Raw genomic sequence first — 20,794 nt, 5'->3', positions numbered from 1 at the left:
AAAACGTAGAATATAGCTGGGCTGTATTGGTGCACTCCTTTATCTCAGCACTCAGGAGGCAGAGGCAGGCAAACTTCTGGGAGTTCGAGGCCAGCCTGGTCTGCAGAGGGAGTTCCAGGACATCCAGGGCTACACAGAGAAACCTTGTCCAGAAAAAAAAAAAAAAAAAAAAAAAAAAAAAGACAAAACCAAGCAAGTAGACTGTGTATCAAAGTTCTTCATTGCCACGTGTGATGAGTTCACACCTTTAATTCTAGCACATGTGGGAGAGAGAAACAGGTAGATCTTTGTGAGTTCAAATCCCTGGTATATGTAACAAAGTTCAGGACAGCCAGGGCTACATGGTGAGACCCTGTATTCAAAAAAAAAAAAAAACCAACCAGGAGAATTCTAATGAAATTCTGTTGCAAACAAAACTGCCTTTGGCTTCTCAAATCTAGAACCATCAATATTGACTGTAATCAATCAGTGGAAAGGGGATGCAGACCAAAAGAACAGATTTTTTTCCATGGCTGGCTGGTCTTATCATTACAACTAGTTTTATTTTTTTGGATGGTGCTGAGGACCAAACCCAGGTCCTTCCCTAGAGAACCAAATCCTTCCCTAGAGAAATCGAGCATTGTACTTCTTTGCCTATCTGTACATATGTGTACCATATTTGTGGCTTGTGCCCTTGGTGTCAGAAGGTGGTCTAGACAATGCAAAATTTAAATTCTCATCTCCTTTTCAACATTCCATAATTCTATGAAGACTTTAGAATATATTTTAAAACAAAAGGAAACAAACAAAAAATAACTAAAAAGACATTTTTCCAGCCAGCTTGTGGCAGCGTACAACGCCTTTCATAACAGCACTTAGGAGGTAGAGGCAGGTGGATCTCTGAGTTTGAGGCCAGTCTGGTCTACAGAGTGAATTCTAGGACAGCCAGGGTTACACAAAGAAAACTGCCTCAAAACACCAAAAAGAACAAGGAAAAAAAAAAAAAAAAAGGGTAGAGTGGGTTGGGGTGGTGTGGTGATATATTGTGTACCCTAATAAATTTTGCCTGAAGATCAGAGAACAGAAGAAGCCATAAGTTAAACACAGATGCCAGGCAGTGGTGGTACACACCTTCAATCCTACCACTTGGGAGGCAGAGATCCGTCTAGATCTCTGTTGAGTTCAAAGCTACCCTGGACTACATGAGATTGACTCAGTCTAGGAGAGAAGCAGAGCCAGGCAGTGGTGGCACACACCTTTAATCCCAGTACTAGGAAGCACACATGCCTTTAATCCCAGGAAGTGATGGCTGGGTGGAGAAAGGTATATAAGGACGACACAGGAACCAAAGACTTTTTGGGAGAAGTGTTCCTTTCAGCTAGAGGTTTTTTCAGGCTGAGGAGTCCTAGAGGTAAGATGTGGCTTGTTCTTTTGTCTCTCTGATCTTTCAGCATTTACCCCAATATCTGCCTCTGGGATTTTTATTTAGAACATTTAGGAATTCATGTTATGGTGGGGCAGGTGAGTGTGTGTGTGTGTGTGTGTGTGTGTGTGTGTGTGTATTTTTCCTTTAAAATTTGTTCAGTATCAGTATTACTCAAACTACGAGTTAAAAATCAAGGGCCAAGGTTTCCCAACACCTGATGTATATACACTGAATCAATGAATACTATGGAATAAGATAGTCAGAGAACACTAAAATACCAATTGGGAGATTATTCATATACAGGGGAAGAAGGATTCCTTTAAACCAGAGAAATCTCCGGCTACTGACACTTGCAAGAAATCAAACCCAGGACCAGTACCACTGGGATAACTGAAAGCATCTAAAAGGACACAGCATGAGGTACAAAGCATCAGCCATAAGAATCTGTACTTCCCCTTAAGTTTCTATGACAAGGTAAAAAATCACAAGGAATTAAAAAAGAACATTCCAAAAGAATCCATAGATGTAATGATGAAAACCAAAATAAATTATCTTAGGACTTGTTAAGTAGAGGCAGAAAGACCTGGGGTTTAAAATAATGCTTGGATAGAGTGAATTTAGGCAAGCCTGGGCTATATAAGACCCTTTCTCAAATAACAAAATGTAAACAGCAATCAAAAACAAAGTAGCATAGGGCTAGTGAGATGTCTCAGCAGTGGGTAGACCTCTTGCCACAAGCCTGAGTTCTACACCTAGAACCTTAGAAAAGGCAGGAGAAAATGCTTCTGCAAAGTTGTCCTCTGACCTCCACACGTGCACTCTTGGACACACGTTTACACGCATATACGCTGCTTTTTTAATGTACCTACAAATCAATGGCTAAGACATAAATTGTCCCTGTATGCCAGGTGGTGGTGGCACACTCCTTTAACCCCAGCACTCAGGAGGCAGAGGCAGGCAGATCTCAGTGAGTTCAAGGCCAGCCTGGTCTAAAAAACTAGTTCCAGGGCTGCGAGGGCTACACAGAGGAACTCTGTCCTAAAAACCCATAAAGCAGAAAATGTTCTATTCATGATACTTAAGCTTCCTTTCACGTCTCCTCAAAGTCCATGATATCTTCGCTTTTTTCTTTTCTTCTTTTTTTTTTTGGTTTTTCTAGACAGGGTTTCTCTGTGTAGCTTTGCGCCTTTCCTGGAACTCACTTGGTACCCCAGGCTGGCCTCAAACTCACAGAGATCCACCTGGCTCTGCCTCCCGAGTGCTGGGATTAAAGGTGTGCACCACCGCTGCCTGGCGCATGATATCTTCGTATTAGCAGTATGTCCTCACTGTTTAGTTTAAACGTCTCATTGATCAGAAACAAAGCAGTGATACGTTACATTTCATACCTTTCTGCTGCGGCTGCTGTAATAAGGGCTGCGGCTGTGTCTGCAGGAGTGGTGTGATAGAAGCAGCTGAAATCTGGGCCTGCAGTAACGACTGGGGTTGGGGCTGTGCCTGAACACCAAATGTCGTCTGTGGCACAATCGGCTGAATAACAGCAGTAGGAGTCTTCAGTAAAGGTTGGGTTTGGGACTGATTCTAAAAACAAACGAAAATAAATAAATAAAAAAAGAAATTACATTGTAAACCAGCAAAGTCAGGTATCAGTTTCTATAGTACCGAAGTCAATAACTCTGTACCTGATTTGGTAGTGTCTGAATTCTTTGCGCATTCCATTTAAAAGGCATATTAGGATTATAAGTTGCTTCGACCAATACTCTATCACCAACTTGAGGGGTTTTCCCTTTAACAGCACTGGGGGGAAAAAGGGTGAATATAAACACAAAAATGATTTATATACCATTGAATAGATCTTCTCACACAAAAAAGATTTATATACTTTCTGTTTATTTGTTTTCCTTCTTTTCTTTTCATTAGGTGACAGGGTCTCCTTTACAGAGCTTTGACTCACTGTATTTATCAGGCTGGCTTCGCAGAGATCTGATTCTGCCTTTCGAGGCTATAGTGATTTTAAAGTATATTACCACTAAAATGGAAGCCTGGATAGTACATTTATGGTTTTTTATTTATTTATTTATTTATTTATTTGTTTTTCGAGACAGGGTTTCTCTGTGTAGCTTTGCGCCTTTCCTGGAACTCACTTGGTAGTCCTGGCTGGCCTCGAACTCACAGAGATCCACCTGGCTCTGCCTCCCGAGTGCTGGGATTAAAGGTGTGCGCCACCACCGCCCGGCTCCTTGTTTATTTATCTTTTAAAGATGTTTAAAATTTATGTAATTGTATAAATGTTTTGCCTGCACATAAAAATGTAGACCACGTGCGCGGCAAGGCCCACAGAGCTCAGAAGAGGGTGTCTGATCACTGGAACTAGAATTACAGGGGGTTGGGAACCACAATGCAGGTGATGGAAACCAGACATGGGGCTTCAGTAAGAATAACAAGTACTTTAAATTACTCAGCCCTTAAAGATTTCTTTTTATTTTTAATCATCTGTTATGGGTTTGTTGTGGTTGTGCTTAGATGAATTGGTACCCGAGAAGTCAGAGGTATCAAATCCCCCTGGAGCTGGAGTTACAGGCAACTGTGAGGCACTGACATGGATGCCGTCTTGTGCAGGATCGTGGTATGCTCTTAATGCAGAGACATCTCTCCAATCCTAGACTCATCTTTAAACTGAGTACATTTCACCTTTCGCTATATGGGAACAAGGAGGTTTCAAGTACAGGAACAATGTGCCCTTCTGTTTTCTCAATGCTCCTCCATGCACAAATCTGTCTTTATAATAACCTAAGTGGAAGATTTTAGAGAAGATGGAATAAAGGAGGTGCAACAACACAAAAACCTTGAGCAATAATTAATAATTAGCTTCCCTAACACAGCACTTACTTCTAAGGAAGTTCATTAAAATGACCTCAGCTAAGTGGGCAACAGCCCTGGCTGGGCAAGCATAAGGACCTGAGTTCAGATAGTAGAGTCCACGTGGGAAGTCAGGCGTGGCTCCTTCCACACACCTGCAGCCACAGTGTTGTCAAGACTGGAGACAAAGGATCACTGGGTTTTGCTGACTACTAGCCTAGTTCCAGGTTCAGTGATAAACCCTGTTTCAAAAGAGTGAGTCAGAGCTAGGAATAGTGGCATGTCTTTAGTCCCAGCACTCAGGAAGCAGAGGCAGGCAGATCACTGCTCTACAGAACAAGTTCAAGGACAGGACAGGCTCCAAAGCTACACAGGAAAACTGTTTTCAAAACAAAACAAAGAACATTAAAAACTTGATACAATTAATTGGGGGGGGGGAATTGAAAATAAATGTTTGATGGACAGGGTGGTGCACACCTTTAATCTTAGCACTCAGAAGGCAGAGGAAGGTAGATATCTAAGAGTTCAAAGCCAGCCTGGTCTACAGAGCAAGTTCTAGGTCCGCCAAGTCTACACAGTAAAACCCTGTATCAAAAAACCAATCAAACAAAACAACCACACACACACAAAAAAAATTTTAATGTTCTTTGGCAGACGTGGTGGAAAACACCTTTAATCTCAAGCCTCAGGAGGAAGAGATAGATGGATCTCTGAGTTCACTGTGAGCCCAGTCATAACAGTGAATTCCAAGCCAGCTAGGGCTACACAATGAGATCCTATCTTGAAACAACCACTGCCCTAATTTTTAGGGGTAGAGGAGACAATTCATTGGGTAAAGTGCTTGCTGTACAAGGATGAAGACTCAAGTCTGGATCCCAAGAACCCACACGGAAGCTAGGCATGGTGGCATACACCCATAACCACAGAATTAGGAGGGCAGTGACAGATAGATCCCAGGGGCTTAAAGGCTAGCCAGTCTAGCAGAGATGGTAAATTCCAAGTGAAATAAAGTAAAATAAAGATATGATGGAGAACAATAAATAATAACAAAGCCGGGGCTGGAGAGATGGCTCAGCAGTTAAGAGCCATCTTCCAGAGGACCAGGGTTCAATTCCCAGCACCCACATGGCAGCTCACAACTGTCTGTAACTCCAGTTTTAGGTTAACTGACACCTTTACTCCAACGCACATAAAATAAATTTAAACAAATTATATATAAAAAAGAACAACAAGGGCTGGAGAGATGGTTAAGATCATTGGCTATTCTTTCAGAGGCCCTGAGTTCAATTCCCAGCAACCACATTTTGGCTCACAACCATCTGTAATGAGATCTGGTGCCCTCTTCTGGCCTGCAAGGATACATGCAGACAGAGCACTGTATACAGAATAAATAAATCTTGGGGAAAAAAAAAAAAAAAAGAACAAAGCCAACCTCTGGCCTACACAAATACATGCTCAGCTGAACATATCTTTCCTTCAAAGCACGAATATGCTTATGTACAAATTATACACACACATACAATTGGGAAAATAATTTTAGTCAGTATTAAATATGTAAAAAATAGAATAATATTAGATTTTAAAAGGCTATTTCAACCTCCATCTTATTTGTTTGTTTGTTTAGAGGCAAAGGTCTTTCTACAAAGTCCCTGCTGTTCTGGAACTCACTATGTAGAACAGACTGGCCTGGAAGTCACAGACATTCACCTGCCTCTGCCATTCAAGTGCAGAGATTTAAGGTGAGTGTGTGCTACCACACCTGCCTCAATCTCTAATTTTATTCGGAGCCTGAACATGAATGTCACTAGGACTGACACCTAACTGACAAACATTTATAAAGAATTACAAAGGGATCAATGAGCACTTACTTCCAAGCTTGAGGACTGAACCTGATCCCTGGAACCCACATGACAGGAGAGAACCATCTTCCACCTCTCACCTCCACCAGTGTGTAACCCCACCACCCCCAGACACACATAAATAAATGTAAGTTTATTTTTAAAAGATATACATTGGCGCACGCCTTTAATCCCAGCACTTGGGAGGCAGAGCCAGGCAAATCTTTGTGAGTTCGAGGCCTGGTCTACAAAATGAGATCCAGGACAGGCTCCAAAGCTACACAGAGAAATCCTGTCTCGAAAAAACCAAAAACCCAAAACAAAACAAAACAAAACAAAAAAACAACTCTAATTTTTTCCATGATTGAGAAAGTGTTACTACATGTCTAATGAAGCTTTTACCCAAGCTGAAAGAATACATCTTCATCCACAAATCCAAATGTATCATGTAGCTTTGTAACCACGCCTGTGAAAACACGCTGCTTCTGAGGCTGAGTTTGCTGCTGACTGGACCTTGGTGTTGGATAGGATACAGTGATCTGTGCCGCAGGCTGAGGAGTAGACAGGCTAAGGCTTGTGGGCAATGCAACAGCTGGCTATTGAACAAAAGCAACATCACATTAAGACTAGTAATTGTCTAAAAGAAACAGCACAAATGACTGTAAACTCATGAATTATACTAGTCAAGAAATAGCTCCATTCCCAAAACAAACTGGAAAAAAAAATATTAGGCATGTTGCTTATTGCTTATAATCTGAAGAGCTGGAAGAAGGAAGCTACTCCAGCTCAGTGACCAGACAGTTTAGCCTGCAGTATGAGTTCCAAGGCAGTGAGAGATCCTGTCTCAAACAAAACAAAACAGTAGGTGACACCCAAGGTTGTCATCTGCTCACCTCAAACACGTACAAGTATATGTATGCATGTATATGTGTGTGCACACACATTTACACACACACACATTCTGAACCCCGTGTATGGAGGATTATAGTCATAATCCCAGCATATAGGAAGCTGAGGCATGAGGCTCAACTGTTGTAGAATACTATTTTAAGATGTGTTACATTTGTATATACTGTGGAACATTTGTTTACCAATACAAAGATGTGTTGCATTGTTTTATGTTGCATTTGTTTAAGCTGTGGTACTTTGCCTGTCTGAAACACCTGATGGTCTAATAAAGAGCTGAATGGGCCAATAGCTGGGCAGAAAGAAATAGACGGGACTGGCAGGCAGAGAGAATGTCAAGGAGCAGAGAAGAAGGAGAAGAGGACATCAAGGGCCAGCCACAAAGAAAAAAAGTAAAGAAAAGTAAACAAAAATAGAGAAAGATAAAAGCCCAGAAGCAATGGGTAGAAGGGATAATTTAAGAAAAGCTGGCAAGAAACAAGCCAAGCTAAGGCCAGACATTTATAAGAAAGAATAAGCCTCCATGTGATTTATTTGGGAGCTGGGCAGTGGGCTTAAAAAGAGTTAAAAAAACAAAAAAACAAAACACTCAATTGCCATAGGCTTAAGCCAGGGCAACTACTATGATATCCTAACTCAAAAGACCAAGCAACCAACCAATGCTTCTGTTAAAGACTTAGCAAAGTGTTGGGGATGTCTTTCAAGTATGCTGTGAATGTGTTGCTCTGATTGATTGATAAATAAAACACTGATTGGCCAGTAGCCAGGCAGAAGTATAGTATAGGCAGGGTAAGAGAGAGGAGAACTCTGGGAAGTGGAAGGCTGGGAGTCAGGAGATGCTGCCAGCCACCGCCATGAGAAGCAAGACGTAAAGTACCGGTAAGCCACAAGCCACGTGGCAACTTATAGATTAATAGAAATGGGTTAATTTAATATATAAGAACTAGATAGCAAGAAGACTGCCACAGCCATACAGTTTATAAGTAATACAAGTCTCTGTGTTTACTTGAGTCCAAGTGACTGCCGGATGGTGGGTAAGAGAGATTTGTCCTAACCACGGGCCAGGTAGAACACAGGAAAACTTCAGCTACAGCAAAGTCCTAAATATAGTAAAAGAACCCAGCATTTCTTTAATTTGAACAAAGTTACCATCTCATGAAATGTCTTTAACTTCCCAGCATGCCAATGCTTCCAGGCGTAGTCTGGGAGATATTTGTTCTAAGGAGAGACACTTCTATAGCTTTCCAGTTAATTGGAGAGGTTTTGTTTTGTTTCAGACAAAGTTTCTCTGTATAGCTAACTGCCCTGGATGTCCTGGAACTCACTTTGTAGACCAGACTGGCCCTGAATTCACCGAGATCCACCTGCCTCCCAAGTGCTGAGATTAAAAGCATGCACCACCACCGCCTGGCTTAACTGGAGAGTTCTCTCCAGGGACTGAAAATACAAGCTAGGAGTCAAGAGATAGGGCTCAACAGCTCAACAGATTTGTCACCAAGCTTGATGACCTGAGCACAAGCCTCAGAACCTGCAAATTATCCTCTGATCTCAACTTGCATCCAAACACACAACACCACATACTTAGGAAGTAACTAACTTTTTTTTTTTAAAGAAAATGAATTAGATATTTATCCATTTTACATCTTCTTCTGTGGTATATGTTCAAATATGTGTGTATGAGTCCTGAGGATCAAACCAGGCCTCATACACACTGAGCGAGTACCCCAGGGCTAATTTGGCTTTTGTTTGTTTCATTTATAACATAGGTACTATGTAGTCCAAATTGCTCATCTAATCTGGGATCCCTTGCCTGGGTACCAGGACTACAGGTGTGTATCACCAAGCTAGAACCAATTTTAATTCTTTATGTAAGGAAGAAAATTGAAGTGTTATCAGTGGGGTTTTCCTGTTTGTTTGTTTTAAGTAGGATCTCACTTTGTAGCTCAGGCTAGCCTGAAACTCACTATGAGGACTTAAACTCAGAGACCTACCTGTCTCCCTAATGCTGGGATTGAAAGCATATACCTATATTTTAAGAGTTTTATTTTTTTATTTATGTGAATGAGTGTGTATCTGTATGTGTGCATGTGGTGCTGCCCAATGAGGTCAAAAGAGAGCATCAGAGTACTTGGAACTAGTTAGTTATAGTCAGCTGTGAGACATGGGTACTAGAAACTAGATGTCAGTCCCAGGAAGAGTTGCTCTTAATTGCATGCTCAGCCATCTCTCTAGTCCGACGTTTGTTTAAAACAAACAAACAAACAAACAAACAAAAATCCAGAGTCTGAGGATGTAACTTAACTGCTAGAGTGCTTGCCAAATGTGTGTGTTTGTGTATGTGGTGTATATATCATGCATATGAGAATGTGCTGGTGTGCACACACACATGTATAAACATGGAGGCCAGAATAAGACATGAAATGTACTTCTATGTGTTCTCCACTTCATTGACACAAATTTCCAGCACTTTATAAATGTAGTGGAACATGCATGTAATCTTAGCACCAGGGAGTTGGGAAGCAGGAAGACAAGTAATTCAAGGTCATCCTTGGCTACATAGCCAGTTGAGGCTAGCCTAGAATACAAGAGACTTATCTTCAGAACACAAAACAAAGTGACATATTCACAACTTAAAACTGCACAAGGAGCCAGGCGGATCTCTGAGTTCGAGGCCAGCCTGGTCTACATAGCAAGATCCAGGACAGGCACCAAAACTGCAGAGAAACCCTGTCTTGGGGGGTGGGGGAGGAACTGCACAAGGAATTACAAGGAAAAAAGCTTCTATGCTATCGAAGCAGCTTCAGATACCCAGTTTCCTACCAAGGAAGCTACCTCCTATTGGCTATTATTTGGAGTTTTATCTATATCTGTACATAAAAACAAAACATATTTTACTCCTTCCTTTAAAATAGTTGGAAGCATATAATACACAATACACTATTCTCAACACAAAACACACTAGCACACTTTGCATCTTTATCTAACAATAAATAAATATCCCAATGTTATCACATAAATCCACAAGTATCTTTTAACTCCTATTGAAAACCTACAACAGAAATTAAACTTAACTCAGATGCTCAAAAGAAATAAATTAACACCAGACTAACCTGTGTTAAAATTGTCTGCTGGGGTTGCTGTAACTGAAAGTAAGAAAAAACAAGATCAGTCAAGATTGCTCTTTCAGAAATGATTTATAGTGGTATTCTTTTTTTTTTTAAGATTTATTTATTTATATGTATACAATGTTCTGTCTGCATATACACTTGCAGGTCAGAAGAGGATACCAGATCTCATTACAGATGATTGTGAGCCACCATGTGGTTGCTGGGAATTGAACTCATGACCTCTGGAAGAACAGCCAGTGCTCTTAACCTCTGAGCTATCTCTCCAGCCCTATAGTGGTATTCTTGCTTTTCAAAATTTTATCTTTAAAAACATATATATTATTTTGTCTTCTGTGGATGGGTGTTTTGCCTAAGATGTATAACTGTGTACCAAGAGCATGCCTTGTGGAGGCAGAGGCAGATTCAAAAGAGGGAACCAGATTTCCAAGAGATGGAGTTCCAGGTGTTTGTGATCCACTGGACATGGGTACTGGGAATCTAACCCTAGAACTAGAGTTAAAGAGTTATGAGCCATCATGTGGGTGCAGAGAATTGAACCCAGAGCCTCTGGAGGACTCAGCAAGTGCTATTAACCACTGAGCCATCTCTCCAGACCCCAAATCTTGGTTTTACACATTAGCTTATTTATTAAAACAATGTGAAAACAACACATAAATAATTACAATGTTACTGACAACTATTTCAAACTACACATTTGACAGTAACTCGTTCAATAACTAAATATTAAACCACATTTAACAAAAAGAAAGAAGTTGGGACCCACTGTGATGGTGCACATCTTTAATCCCAGCACTTGGGAGGCAAAGGTAGGCGGGTCTCTGTAATTCCAAGACAGCCTGGTTTCCATAGGAGTCCCAGGTCTTGGCTACACAGTGTGAGTCCGTCTCAAAATACAATTATATTTAGTCAAATTTTTAAAAGCTGATTTGTCTGGGGGTGGGAGAAATGGTATGTTGGGTTTCATGTGGATTTAGCTGCTCCCTATCTAACTGAAGGATTAAAAATCACACTTAAGGGGATGGGCATTTAGCTCAGTGGTAGAGCACTTGCCTAGCAAGCGTAAGGCCCTGGGTTCAGTCCTCAGTTCTAGGGGAAAAAAAAAAGTGAAAAAAGAAAAATCACAGGTAGATAGTGAGAATGAATTTCAAGTGTATTACTTTAATGTGGAGGAACAGGGAAATCGCTGTTTTTAAATCAGTTTTTAACAAAAAGTTTACACTAACCTGTTGTTGCACACTATACAAGGCCTGCTGAGGTTGTGAATATTGCTGAAAAAGATTATTAAAGGAAAAACAAGGTTAAGCTTATTCATTTTCAAAGTAATGCATAAAAACTACATCGAAATTTTCTAAACCAGTGATACTTCATCTAAAATTAACAAAATGGTGGTTACTTATACTCTAAGAGCCATTGAAACCAGAATTTTTCATAAAATAGTTAAGGTATATATAAACAACTCAGAAACGTTAAGAATTTAAGATTCTGACGGGCAGTGGTAGTGCACACCTTTAATCTCAGCATTTGGGAAGCAGAGGCAGACAGATCTCTGTTGAGTTTGAGGTCAGCCTGGTCTCCAGAGACAGTTCCAGGACGGCCAAGGCTACACAGAGAAATCCTATCTTGAAAAAAATAAACAAAGAATTTAACATTTTTGACTACACAACTACACTCTGTGCTGAGCACAGAAACAATTCTGTTGTTTGGATTCAGATAGAGACCTGCTATGCACTCCAGTAAGGCCTCAAACTCAATATTCTCCGTCTCCCCAAGTGCTGAGATGATAGTTATGTGCCACCAAGAAAAGCCACAGTCTAACTCTTGCTGTCTCACTTTGTAGACCAAGTTATCCTCGAGCTCATAGAGACCACCTGCCTCTGCCTCCTTAGTGCTGGGAATAAAGACATGTGCCACCACTGCCCTGCTACAGTATGATTTTTAATACCAGAAAGAAACTTCCTGTATGTGTAGTTGTGGGTTTTTTTTTTTTTTTTTTTTTTTTTTTTTTTGGTTTTTCGAGACAGGGTTTCTTTGGTAGCCCAGGCTGTCCTGGAACTGGCTTTGTAGACTGGGCTGGCCTTGAACTCAGAGAGACTCGCCTGGCTCTGCCTCCCAATTGCTGGGACTAAAGGTATGCGCTACACATAGAATTTTTTTAATCTATAATCTTCATTGTTTTAAACACAGAGGTGCTGGGCGGTCGTGGCGCACACCTTTAATCCCAGCACTGGGGAGGCAGAGGCAGGCAGGTATCTGTGAGTTCGAGGCCAGCCTGGTCTACAGAGCAAGATCCAGGACAGGCACCAAAATTACACAAGGAAACCCTGTCTCAAAAAACAAAACAAAACAAAACAAAAGAAACAAAGAAAAAAAAAAAACTTGAGATGCTAAGTAGGAGATTCAATGAGTTCAAGGCCAACATGAACAATGAAGACAGCCTGTGGCAAAAACAAAAGAAAGGAACAAATGAAAGAGAAAACAAAGGACCATCATTTTTATCACCTCATTAAAACTCACCTGCTGTAATGCAGCTGCAGCAGCTGCAGCTTGCTGCTGCAACGCTGCAGTTTGTGTTAACTGGTAGTTTGCTGGCGTTTGTGTGGTAAGGCCTGCTGCCGCCAATGCAGTCTGCTGGGTATAAATGGTAGGAGATGCTCCCAGAAGTGATGGCTGTTGAACACCTAGTGCAGCTAAAGTGAGATGAGAAGAGAGGAGAAGGATCAGACTACTTGGCCCCTTTGCAGGAATCTCCCATGGCAAATATAAGAAAAACTGGCTCTACTGACCTACCCTGCAGTAACACAACCAACTTCACCTAGACCCAGACTCAAATCAAAAGTATTCTTTCAGAGCTGGATGTGGTGACATACACCTTTAATCCCAGGACTAGAAGGGGGGTGTACAGATGCAGGAAGATCTCTGTGAATTTGAAACCACCTTGGTCTGTATAATCAATTCCAAGACAGTAAGGGTTACACAGACAAACCTAGTCTCAAAAAACTAACAAACAAATAAATAGCATTTTCAACCAGGTATGGTAATACATGGCTATAATCCCTGCATATAGGAGGTGGAAGCAGAAGGACCCAAGATTTTAAGGCTAGCCTAAACCACATAAATGATGCAGGGCAGACTGGGCTATAGCACACCTTCTCTTAAAAGCAAAAAAAAAAAAGAAAAAAAGAGAGAGAGAGACAGACAGACAGACAGACAGAAAAGATCTTATTGTTTATTTATTTTAATCTTGTTTTGCCAACCTACAATTTCCTCCAGGACAGGAAACTAGCTCAATGACAGATCACTTGCTTGGTGAGTAGGCCAACAAGCAGATGAGACAAGGACAGCTAGCTGCTAGGAGGAATTATCCCTGACAGTTTTCCACTGGAACAGATTGGCAGTATGCTTCTTATCCATACTCAAGACTTCAAAGCTGGTGGGGAAGGGCTGAAGAGATGGCTCAGTAGTTAAGAACACTTGCTGATCTTATAGAAGACCTAGGTTTGGTTTGGGGCACCCAGAGGACAGCTCATGATGCCCTCTTCTGATTTCTGAAGAGACCAGGCATATAAGTGGCACATACCCACAGATACAGGCCATATTCATACATTTGCTGTTCCTCCAGGAAGAAGACCAGTGTTAGGTTCCCAGCACTCATTCTGGGTGGCTCACAACTGTCTCTAACTACTCCAGCTCTAAGGGATCTGACATGTCTTCTGGCCTTCACAGGCATACACACAAATAGAATCTTAAGAAGAAAAAAAGCAGGGTGTGGGAGTATATACACCTAGAATCCCAGCCCTTGGGAGATGGAGGCAGGAGTTAAAGGCAATCCTTGGTTACAAAAGGAATACTAGGCTAACACACACACACACACACACACACACACACACACACACACAGGCATAAGATTTTAAAAATTCGTTTTATGCTGAGTGTGGTGGTACAAGCCTTTAATCTCAGTTCTTGGGAAGCACGTGGGAGTCAGAAGCAGGTGGATCTCTGTGAGTCCAAGCCTGGTCTACAGAGTGAGTTCTGAGCCCAGGCTGTATAGTGTGGCTATATCATAGGCTATTAAGATGGTAAGGAGTAATGGTGCTTGCCATGAATGCACCATCAATGACCCAATGTGGAATGAAGAACTAATTCCACAAAGTTGTCCTCCAACCCACCCCATGCCCTAAAGAAGTGACTCACACACACACACAAACACCCTCTCTCACACACAACATAATTCCCAAAACAGCCAAAACCAAAATACATAATTGGTCTTTTAAAAAAAAGGAAAAAAATGATATGTGAATTCTTACTATTAAGTCACTTCACATCCCCAGTATTATTAAAAAAAAAAAAGGCGAGCAAGATGGCTCAGTGGGTAAAGGGACTTGCTGCTGAGCCTGACCCCTGATTTGAAACCCCAGTATCCACGTGGTACAAGGAGAAAACTCCCTCCCTCCAGTTGTCTTCTGACCTCCCTATCAAAGCGGTGACATGCTTGCACTCTCACATACACATAATAAATACAATTTAAAAAAAAAGAAAGCAAGCTTTTTAACGAGTGGTGGGGTCTGGGGATGAGACTGGGCTGACAGAAGGCCTGCTTAGGCCTGCTCAGGCCTGCTCAGCACACACATCCAAAGCCCTGGGTGTGGTCTCCAGCAACAGCACCAGCAGGTGCAGTGGAGCACACATGTGAGGACAGCACTAGGAGTAGAGGCCAGAAAACTGAAGCTCAAGGTCACCTTTAGCTACAGAGCAAATTCAAGTTTAGCTCTGGTCTCAAAACACAAAACCAAATACACGTATAGATATAGGTATGTGGGGGTTGTGATACAGCTGGAACACGTGGCAAAGTCGAGACAGGAAAATTAGGAGTTCAATTTCAAGGCCAGCCGGACTCCAAGAGATCTTGTCTAAAAACACTAGAGAGGGAACTGGCAAAACTGCTGTCCTGGTTGGCTGTTTTTGTCAACTTGAAGGACCCACAATTGTGGTGGATTGAATAAAAATGGTCCCCATAGGCTCATGGGGGTGGCATTATTTGAAAGGATTAGGACTAACCGGTGGCTTTGTTGAAGGAAGTGTGTCACTAGAGATGGGCTTCAGTTTCAGAAGCACAAGCCAGGCCCAGTGGCTCAATCTTTTTTCCTGCTGCCTGCTGATCCAGATGTAGAACTCTCAGCTCCTTCTCCAGCACCATGTCTGCCTGCATTCCAACATGCTTCCCACCATGATGACATGACTACGGACTAAACCTCTGAACTATAAAGCCTGTCCCAATTAAATGTTTTCCTTTATAAGAGTTGCCATGGTCATTGTGTCTCTTCACAGTAAAAGACAATTGAGAAAAAGTCTTCCAACATTAGCCTGTGGGACAATCTATTCAAGACTGTGGGACAATTCTTAGTGACTGATGTGGGAGGAAGGGCCCAGTCTAGTGTGGCTCACACTGAGCTGGTGGTCCTAGGTGCTATATAAAAGCAGAGTGAGCTAGCTATAAGGAGCAACCAGTAACAACAATCCTCCATGGTTTCTACCTCCAGGTTGCTACCTTGAGATACTGCCCTGACTTTTCTGAGAGTTGTAAGATGAAATCAACCCTTTCCTCCCCTTTTGGTCAGTGTTTTATAACAGCAATAACCCTAAAATAGAAAAATGTGTTTGTGGTTCAAGTTGACAAGCTATCAACTGTCCTGGTTCTTTTCTTTTTTCCTTGTCAACTTGACTAGAGTTATCTAAGAAGGAGCCACAATTGAGAAAATTGCTCCATGACGGGCCTATAGACAAGTCTGTGAGGCAATAGTTCCTGCTCTAGGTTCCTACCTTGAGTTCCTGCCTGTGAGTTGTTAGATGAAATAAATTCTCCCCACAACAAGTTGTTTTTGATTGGTCTTTTACCAAAGCAATAGAAATCTTACTAAGACAACCACCCAGTGGATAAGGGTGCTTGCTACCAATCCTGAGACATGGCTTTGAACCTTGGAGTCCACATGGTGGGTATAGAAGCAGCTCACCTACTGCAAACTGTCCTTTGACCTGCACATACCCACCCATACAGATACACAGAAATACACAACACAAAAACTGAAGATTCTGATGAAGCCTGCCTAACACTGACAAAGCCATCGAGCAGGTGGGAGATGGGGGTGGGGGATACAAACAAAAGACCCACAGTAAATAACAAATGGTTTTTCATGTATTTATTTTTGGTTTTATGCCTCTGGAAAATGGCTTTTTTTTTTTTAAACTTTACTTTAAAACTGTAAGCATTCCTTTATGATGCTTACAGCTACTTATTTCTTTAGCCTATTAGTTATTGGGACTTCAATTGTTTGTTTTTTGGTTTGTTTTGGTCAAGACATGGTCTTACTATGCATCCCTGCCTGTCCTGGAACTTGCTTTGTAGACCACGATGCCCAGACACTCACGGAAACCCACCTGTCTCTGTCTCCTAAATGTTCTGGGATTAGAAGAATGCACCACCAAGACCAGCTCTATATTGTTTTAAAAGAGAAGACCACGTGTGGTCGGGGTGACGTGAACTTCTGATTCCCCTGCCTCTGCCTCACAAGCGCTTCATTCAGGAATACAGCAACACACCCAGTTTATGAGGTGCCAGAAATCAAACCCACGGCTTTGTGGGTGCTGTGCGAGCACTGCACTGCTTAAGCCTGAATTCTAAGGACCCCAGCAATTAAGTGCTTTTTTTTTTTTTTTAGTTTTTCGAGACAAGGTTTCTCTGTGTAGTTTTGGAGCCTGTCCTAGATCTCGCTCTGCAGACCAGTCTGGCCTCGAACTCACAGAGATCCGCCTGGCTCTGCCTCCCGAGTGCTGGAATTAAAGGCATGTGCCACCACCGCCCAGCTGCAATTAAGTTCTTATAGAGTCAGTATATCAGCATCAAATTCAAACAAGTGAAAACCGTAAGTGAACTAGCAACATGATTCAATGGGTAAATGCACTTGCCATGCAAGTCTGACAACCTGGATTCAATCCCCAGAACCCATCATGGAAGAAAAGAACCAACTTCCAAAAGCTGTCCTCTAACCGCACACAAGCACACACCTGTACTCATATTCATTATACACACAATGATAAATAAGTGAGAAGGCTCACTGGGTAAATGTGCTTGTCACCAAGGCTGACAACCTATCATACATGATGGAAAGAAACAACTTCCACAACTTCTCTTGACTTCCAAATGTGCAGTATTTCCCCCCAAAACTCTCACCCCAGAGCGATACACACAAATGTAATTTTTAAAAACACAAATTATTTGAGGGGGTGGGGGAATGTTGAGACAAGGTGTCTCTATGCAGTCTTGGTTGTCATGGAACTCCCTGTTTGGATCTCAAACTAAAAGAGATCCACCTGCCTCTACCTCCTGACTGCTAGAATTAAAGGCATACACCACAATGCCCAGCAAAATAAATAAATAAATAAATAAATAAATAAATAAACAGACAAACAAACAGACAAATTTTTAAGAAAAAGTTATATAAAACATTTTATAAATTATGTCATTTAGATATATTTAAAATGTATGTATTTTTTGTTTTATTTTGATTGCTGTTGTTGTAAGTTTGGCTCTGTCTTTTGGAAGGTTTGTTTTTTGTTTTGTTTTGTTTTTTGGAGGCATGTGCCACCATGCCTGGCCAAAAACATGTCTTAAAACTGAAAACATCCTAAATAAAATTTATTCCATTTGAACCTCAGATAGATTAAATCTCCAACACCACAAAAAAGGAAGGGAGGGGCTGGAGAGATGGCTCAGGGGTTTAAGAGCACTGGCTGTTCTTCCAGAGGTCCTGAGTTCTAATCCTAGCACCCACATGGCGGCTCACAACTGTCTTCCAGGGAATCTGATATCCTTACACAGACATACATGTGGGTACATAAAATACAAATAAATTAATTTTAAAAAAAAAAAGGAAAGGAAGGCAGGAGAGAGGGACGGTCATCCTAATAAATTAATGTTCTATAACATAATTAAATCAATTTTAATTATTGGTATCGTAGTGCACACTTTTAGTTTCAGAGGCAGGCAGATCTCTGTGAATTCAAGGCCAGCCTCATCTACAGAGCAAGTTCCAGGACAGCCCAACTACACAGAGAAACCCTGTCTCAAAAAACCGGAAGAAAAAAGAAAACTTAAGATATCTGAACACTGTAGCCAGGTGTGGTGGCCCATGCCTGAAGGATTCCTACTAATGGAAACGCTGTATCAAATGCAAAACCAACATGAGAAGTGCAGTAGAGGACAAAGAACCAGAACACAAGTATAAAGATAATATGACAAAGCCCATCAGTATTCTAGCCTTAATTTAAAAACACTTAAGATACAAAGACCAAAAAAAGGCTAAACTGAATAGGTTTTCTTGTTGTTGTTTTAATTTTCAAAGGTATCTTAAAAGATAAAGGATACAACATTTTGAAACATTTTGCTGTCCCATGCATTAACTTAAATCACAACTAAACAGCCCCTACACACACACACACACACACACACACACACACACACACTCAACAGTGTAAGTGTTCAGTTGCCTGACCTGGTTGTGATACCGCAGTGGCTGTAAACTGAGTAGCCCATGGTGGATTCTTCTGTCCTCCAAACTGAGCCATGATGCAAGGAGGTTAAACCTTCACGTGTTTCTCTTCTATAACAGATATCTATGAAGAAAGGATTCACGTTTCAAAGTTCAACCAATATTACAAATGCCACAAAAGGCTATTTTAGAGAAACGGTTGATATATTAAAGACATGCTCCAAAGGAGAACTGGAAACAGAATGTGTGCAAACTGGAACCTTTAAAATAAAACAAAACACACTATCAACAAGATCACTAGGCATACCCTATTTAAAAGGTATCCTTAGGGGTAGATTTACAGGAATGTCTTTCAGGGGACTACAGTGACATTTTCAGAAGGGCCTTGGTGGCGCACGCCTTTAATCTCAGCCCTCAGGAGGCAGAGGCAGGCGGATCTCTGTGAACTCCAGGCTAGCCTGGTTTATACGGAGTTGGAGTTACGGCTGGGACCAGACAGTGAGGCTCCGTCCATAAACAACCCAAATGGGCAACGGGATGGGCCCACAGGGCCGAGCCTGAGTGAGTGTTCGGGCCCGGCTGAGGTCGGGCAGTGGTTCAATCGGTAACGGAAACTGCGTCCAGACACCCCCTCCCCCATAAGGGCAAAGCCATCGATGAATACCAGGTTAATAACGAACATTAACTTGAAGGGCCTGGGGAAGTCACCGCGGCCTTTGTCACCCTCGTCTCCACTCCGGCGAGGGGGAAGGCAGTGGAGAGAACGCGCGGCTCCAAAAAAAAAAAAAAAAAAAGGGCCAGGACTGCGAAGACCCGCTTCCCCCAAAGCCAAAGAGAAAAAGGATGTGGGCCTGGCATCCTCAGCGGCGGACCCGACGGGCCGGGCTGGGCCGTCCATCTTCCCCCCGTCCCGGCCTCCCGAGAACGCCGGCCGCGGGAGACGGACCCCGGCGACCCAGGCCACCGCCACGGCGCTCCCTGGAGCCCGCGGGCGTCGCGGTCCCCGAGGCCCTGGGGCCGGTCTGTGGGAGCCTCGAACCCGGAAAACACTCCCCAGCGCCCGGGCCCGGGCTGGGACTCGGCACCGCGGCAGCGCCGGCCCGGGCTCCCACGGCCTCCGCTGGCCCAGGCCGAGGAGCCGCAGGCCGCCGCCGGAGGACCCGGGAGCCGCCCGCTGGGGAGGTAGGGGGGGTTGGGGGAGGAAGGGCGCGCCGGGCCGCCGCGCGGGGCCTGCTCCGAGCCGCACAAAAGGGACGGCGGCCGCCGCTCGCCGGGCCCCCGCCGCGGCCGCCAGGGCCCGCCCGCGCCTCCCACCGCGGGCCCGGCCCCTACCCCCTCCGCCGGCCCCCGCCGCGGCCGCCGGCCCCAGGCCGGGCTCGGCCTCCCACCACCGCGCCACGGCCCAGCCCTCACTGGCCAGACCTTCACCTGAGTCGGGGCCGGTTGAACACCGGAGCCATTTCAAAAGCCGTCAGGCTCGGGCGCATGCGCCAACTTCGGCCTCTTCCTCCGCGCCGCGCCGCCGCCTCCTCCTCCTCCCAGCGCGGGGGGGAACGGGCGGCGCCTGCGCGGGGACGTTCGGCGGGCCGGCGGGCGGGCGCGCGCGCTCCCCGAACCTCCCCCCCCCGCCCCGCCCCTCCCCGGCGTGCGCGCTCACGAGCACCCAGAGCCCGAACGCGCCCAGCCCCGTGGTTACCCGGGCTGCGCTCAACAATGAGATGGAGGTTCTCGGGGCCGGGCCGCCGGGGGAGAAGCGACGGGGTCACGTGGTCCGGCCGCGGCGGGCCGCCATCTTGCGGTTGTCCTTTTTCTACGTGCGGGCTAGTTTGCTTGGAAGAGCGAACATGTCAGATCTTAGTTGGGGGTTTTAGATGGAGACACCATTAACATTTAAAAAAAAAAAAATCAGTATTGGGGATGTATGCTGATACATTCGTATGTGTTGGGATCATCTTTTTGTACACTCACTCTGAAGATGTGTGTCTTACCTCACCCGCCTAGGGCACCTTCTGATTGGTTTAATAAAGAGCTGAATGGTCAATAGCTGGGTAGGCAGGACTTGTGTGTGTGTGTGTGTGTGTGGTTTTTTGTTTTTATTTTTCCGAGACAGGGTTT

General features: G+C 43.5%; 1 protein-coding gene across 6 annotated transcripts in view; it reads right to left on the bottom strand.

The window, feature by feature from the left end:
• The window catches only part of Ccar1 (cell division cycle and apoptosis regulator 1), a 51,826-nt gene extending 31,581 nt beyond the window's left edge, over positions 1–20,245 (bottom strand). For 3 of the 6 annotated variants that reach the window (XM_076557140.1, XM_076557144.1, XM_076557142.1), the window contains exons 1-8: positions 20,108–20,245; positions 18,683–18,803; positions 12,651–12,823; positions 11,360–11,404; positions 10,119–10,151; positions 6,505–6,698; positions 3,088–3,202; positions 2,794–2,986 (exon numbers count right to left, since the gene is read on the bottom strand). In XM_076557140.1, the coding sequence (XP_076413255.1) occupies positions 2,794–2,986; positions 3,088–3,202; positions 6,505–6,698; positions 10,119–10,151; positions 11,360–11,404; positions 12,651–12,823; positions 18,683–18,755 (826 nt within the window). In that variant the 5' untranslated portion in view covers positions 18,756–18,803; positions 20,108–20,245. Of the gene's footprint in view, positions 1–2,793; positions 2,987–3,087; positions 3,203–6,504; positions 6,699–10,118; positions 10,152–11,359; positions 11,405–12,650; positions 12,824–18,682; positions 18,804–19,359; positions 19,467–20,101 lie in introns of those variants that run through there. The other 3 variants (XM_076557141.1, XM_076557143.1, XM_006972731.4) reach the window with 2 other exon arrangements.
• Between the last annotated feature and the right edge of the window lie 549 nt (positions 20,246–20,794).

This window comes from Peromyscus maniculatus, chromosome 21 (genome assembly GCF_049852395.1).
Source record: "Peromyscus maniculatus bairdii isolate BWxNUB_F1_BW_parent chromosome 21, HU_Pman_BW_mat_3.1, whole genome shotgun sequence".
NCBI classification, from domain to species: domain Eukaryota; kingdom Metazoa; phylum Chordata; class Mammalia; order Rodentia; family Cricetidae; genus Peromyscus; species Peromyscus maniculatus.
The sequence above is the reverse complement of the archived record's forward strand: the minus strand, read 5'-3'. Positions and strand labels throughout refer to the sequence as shown.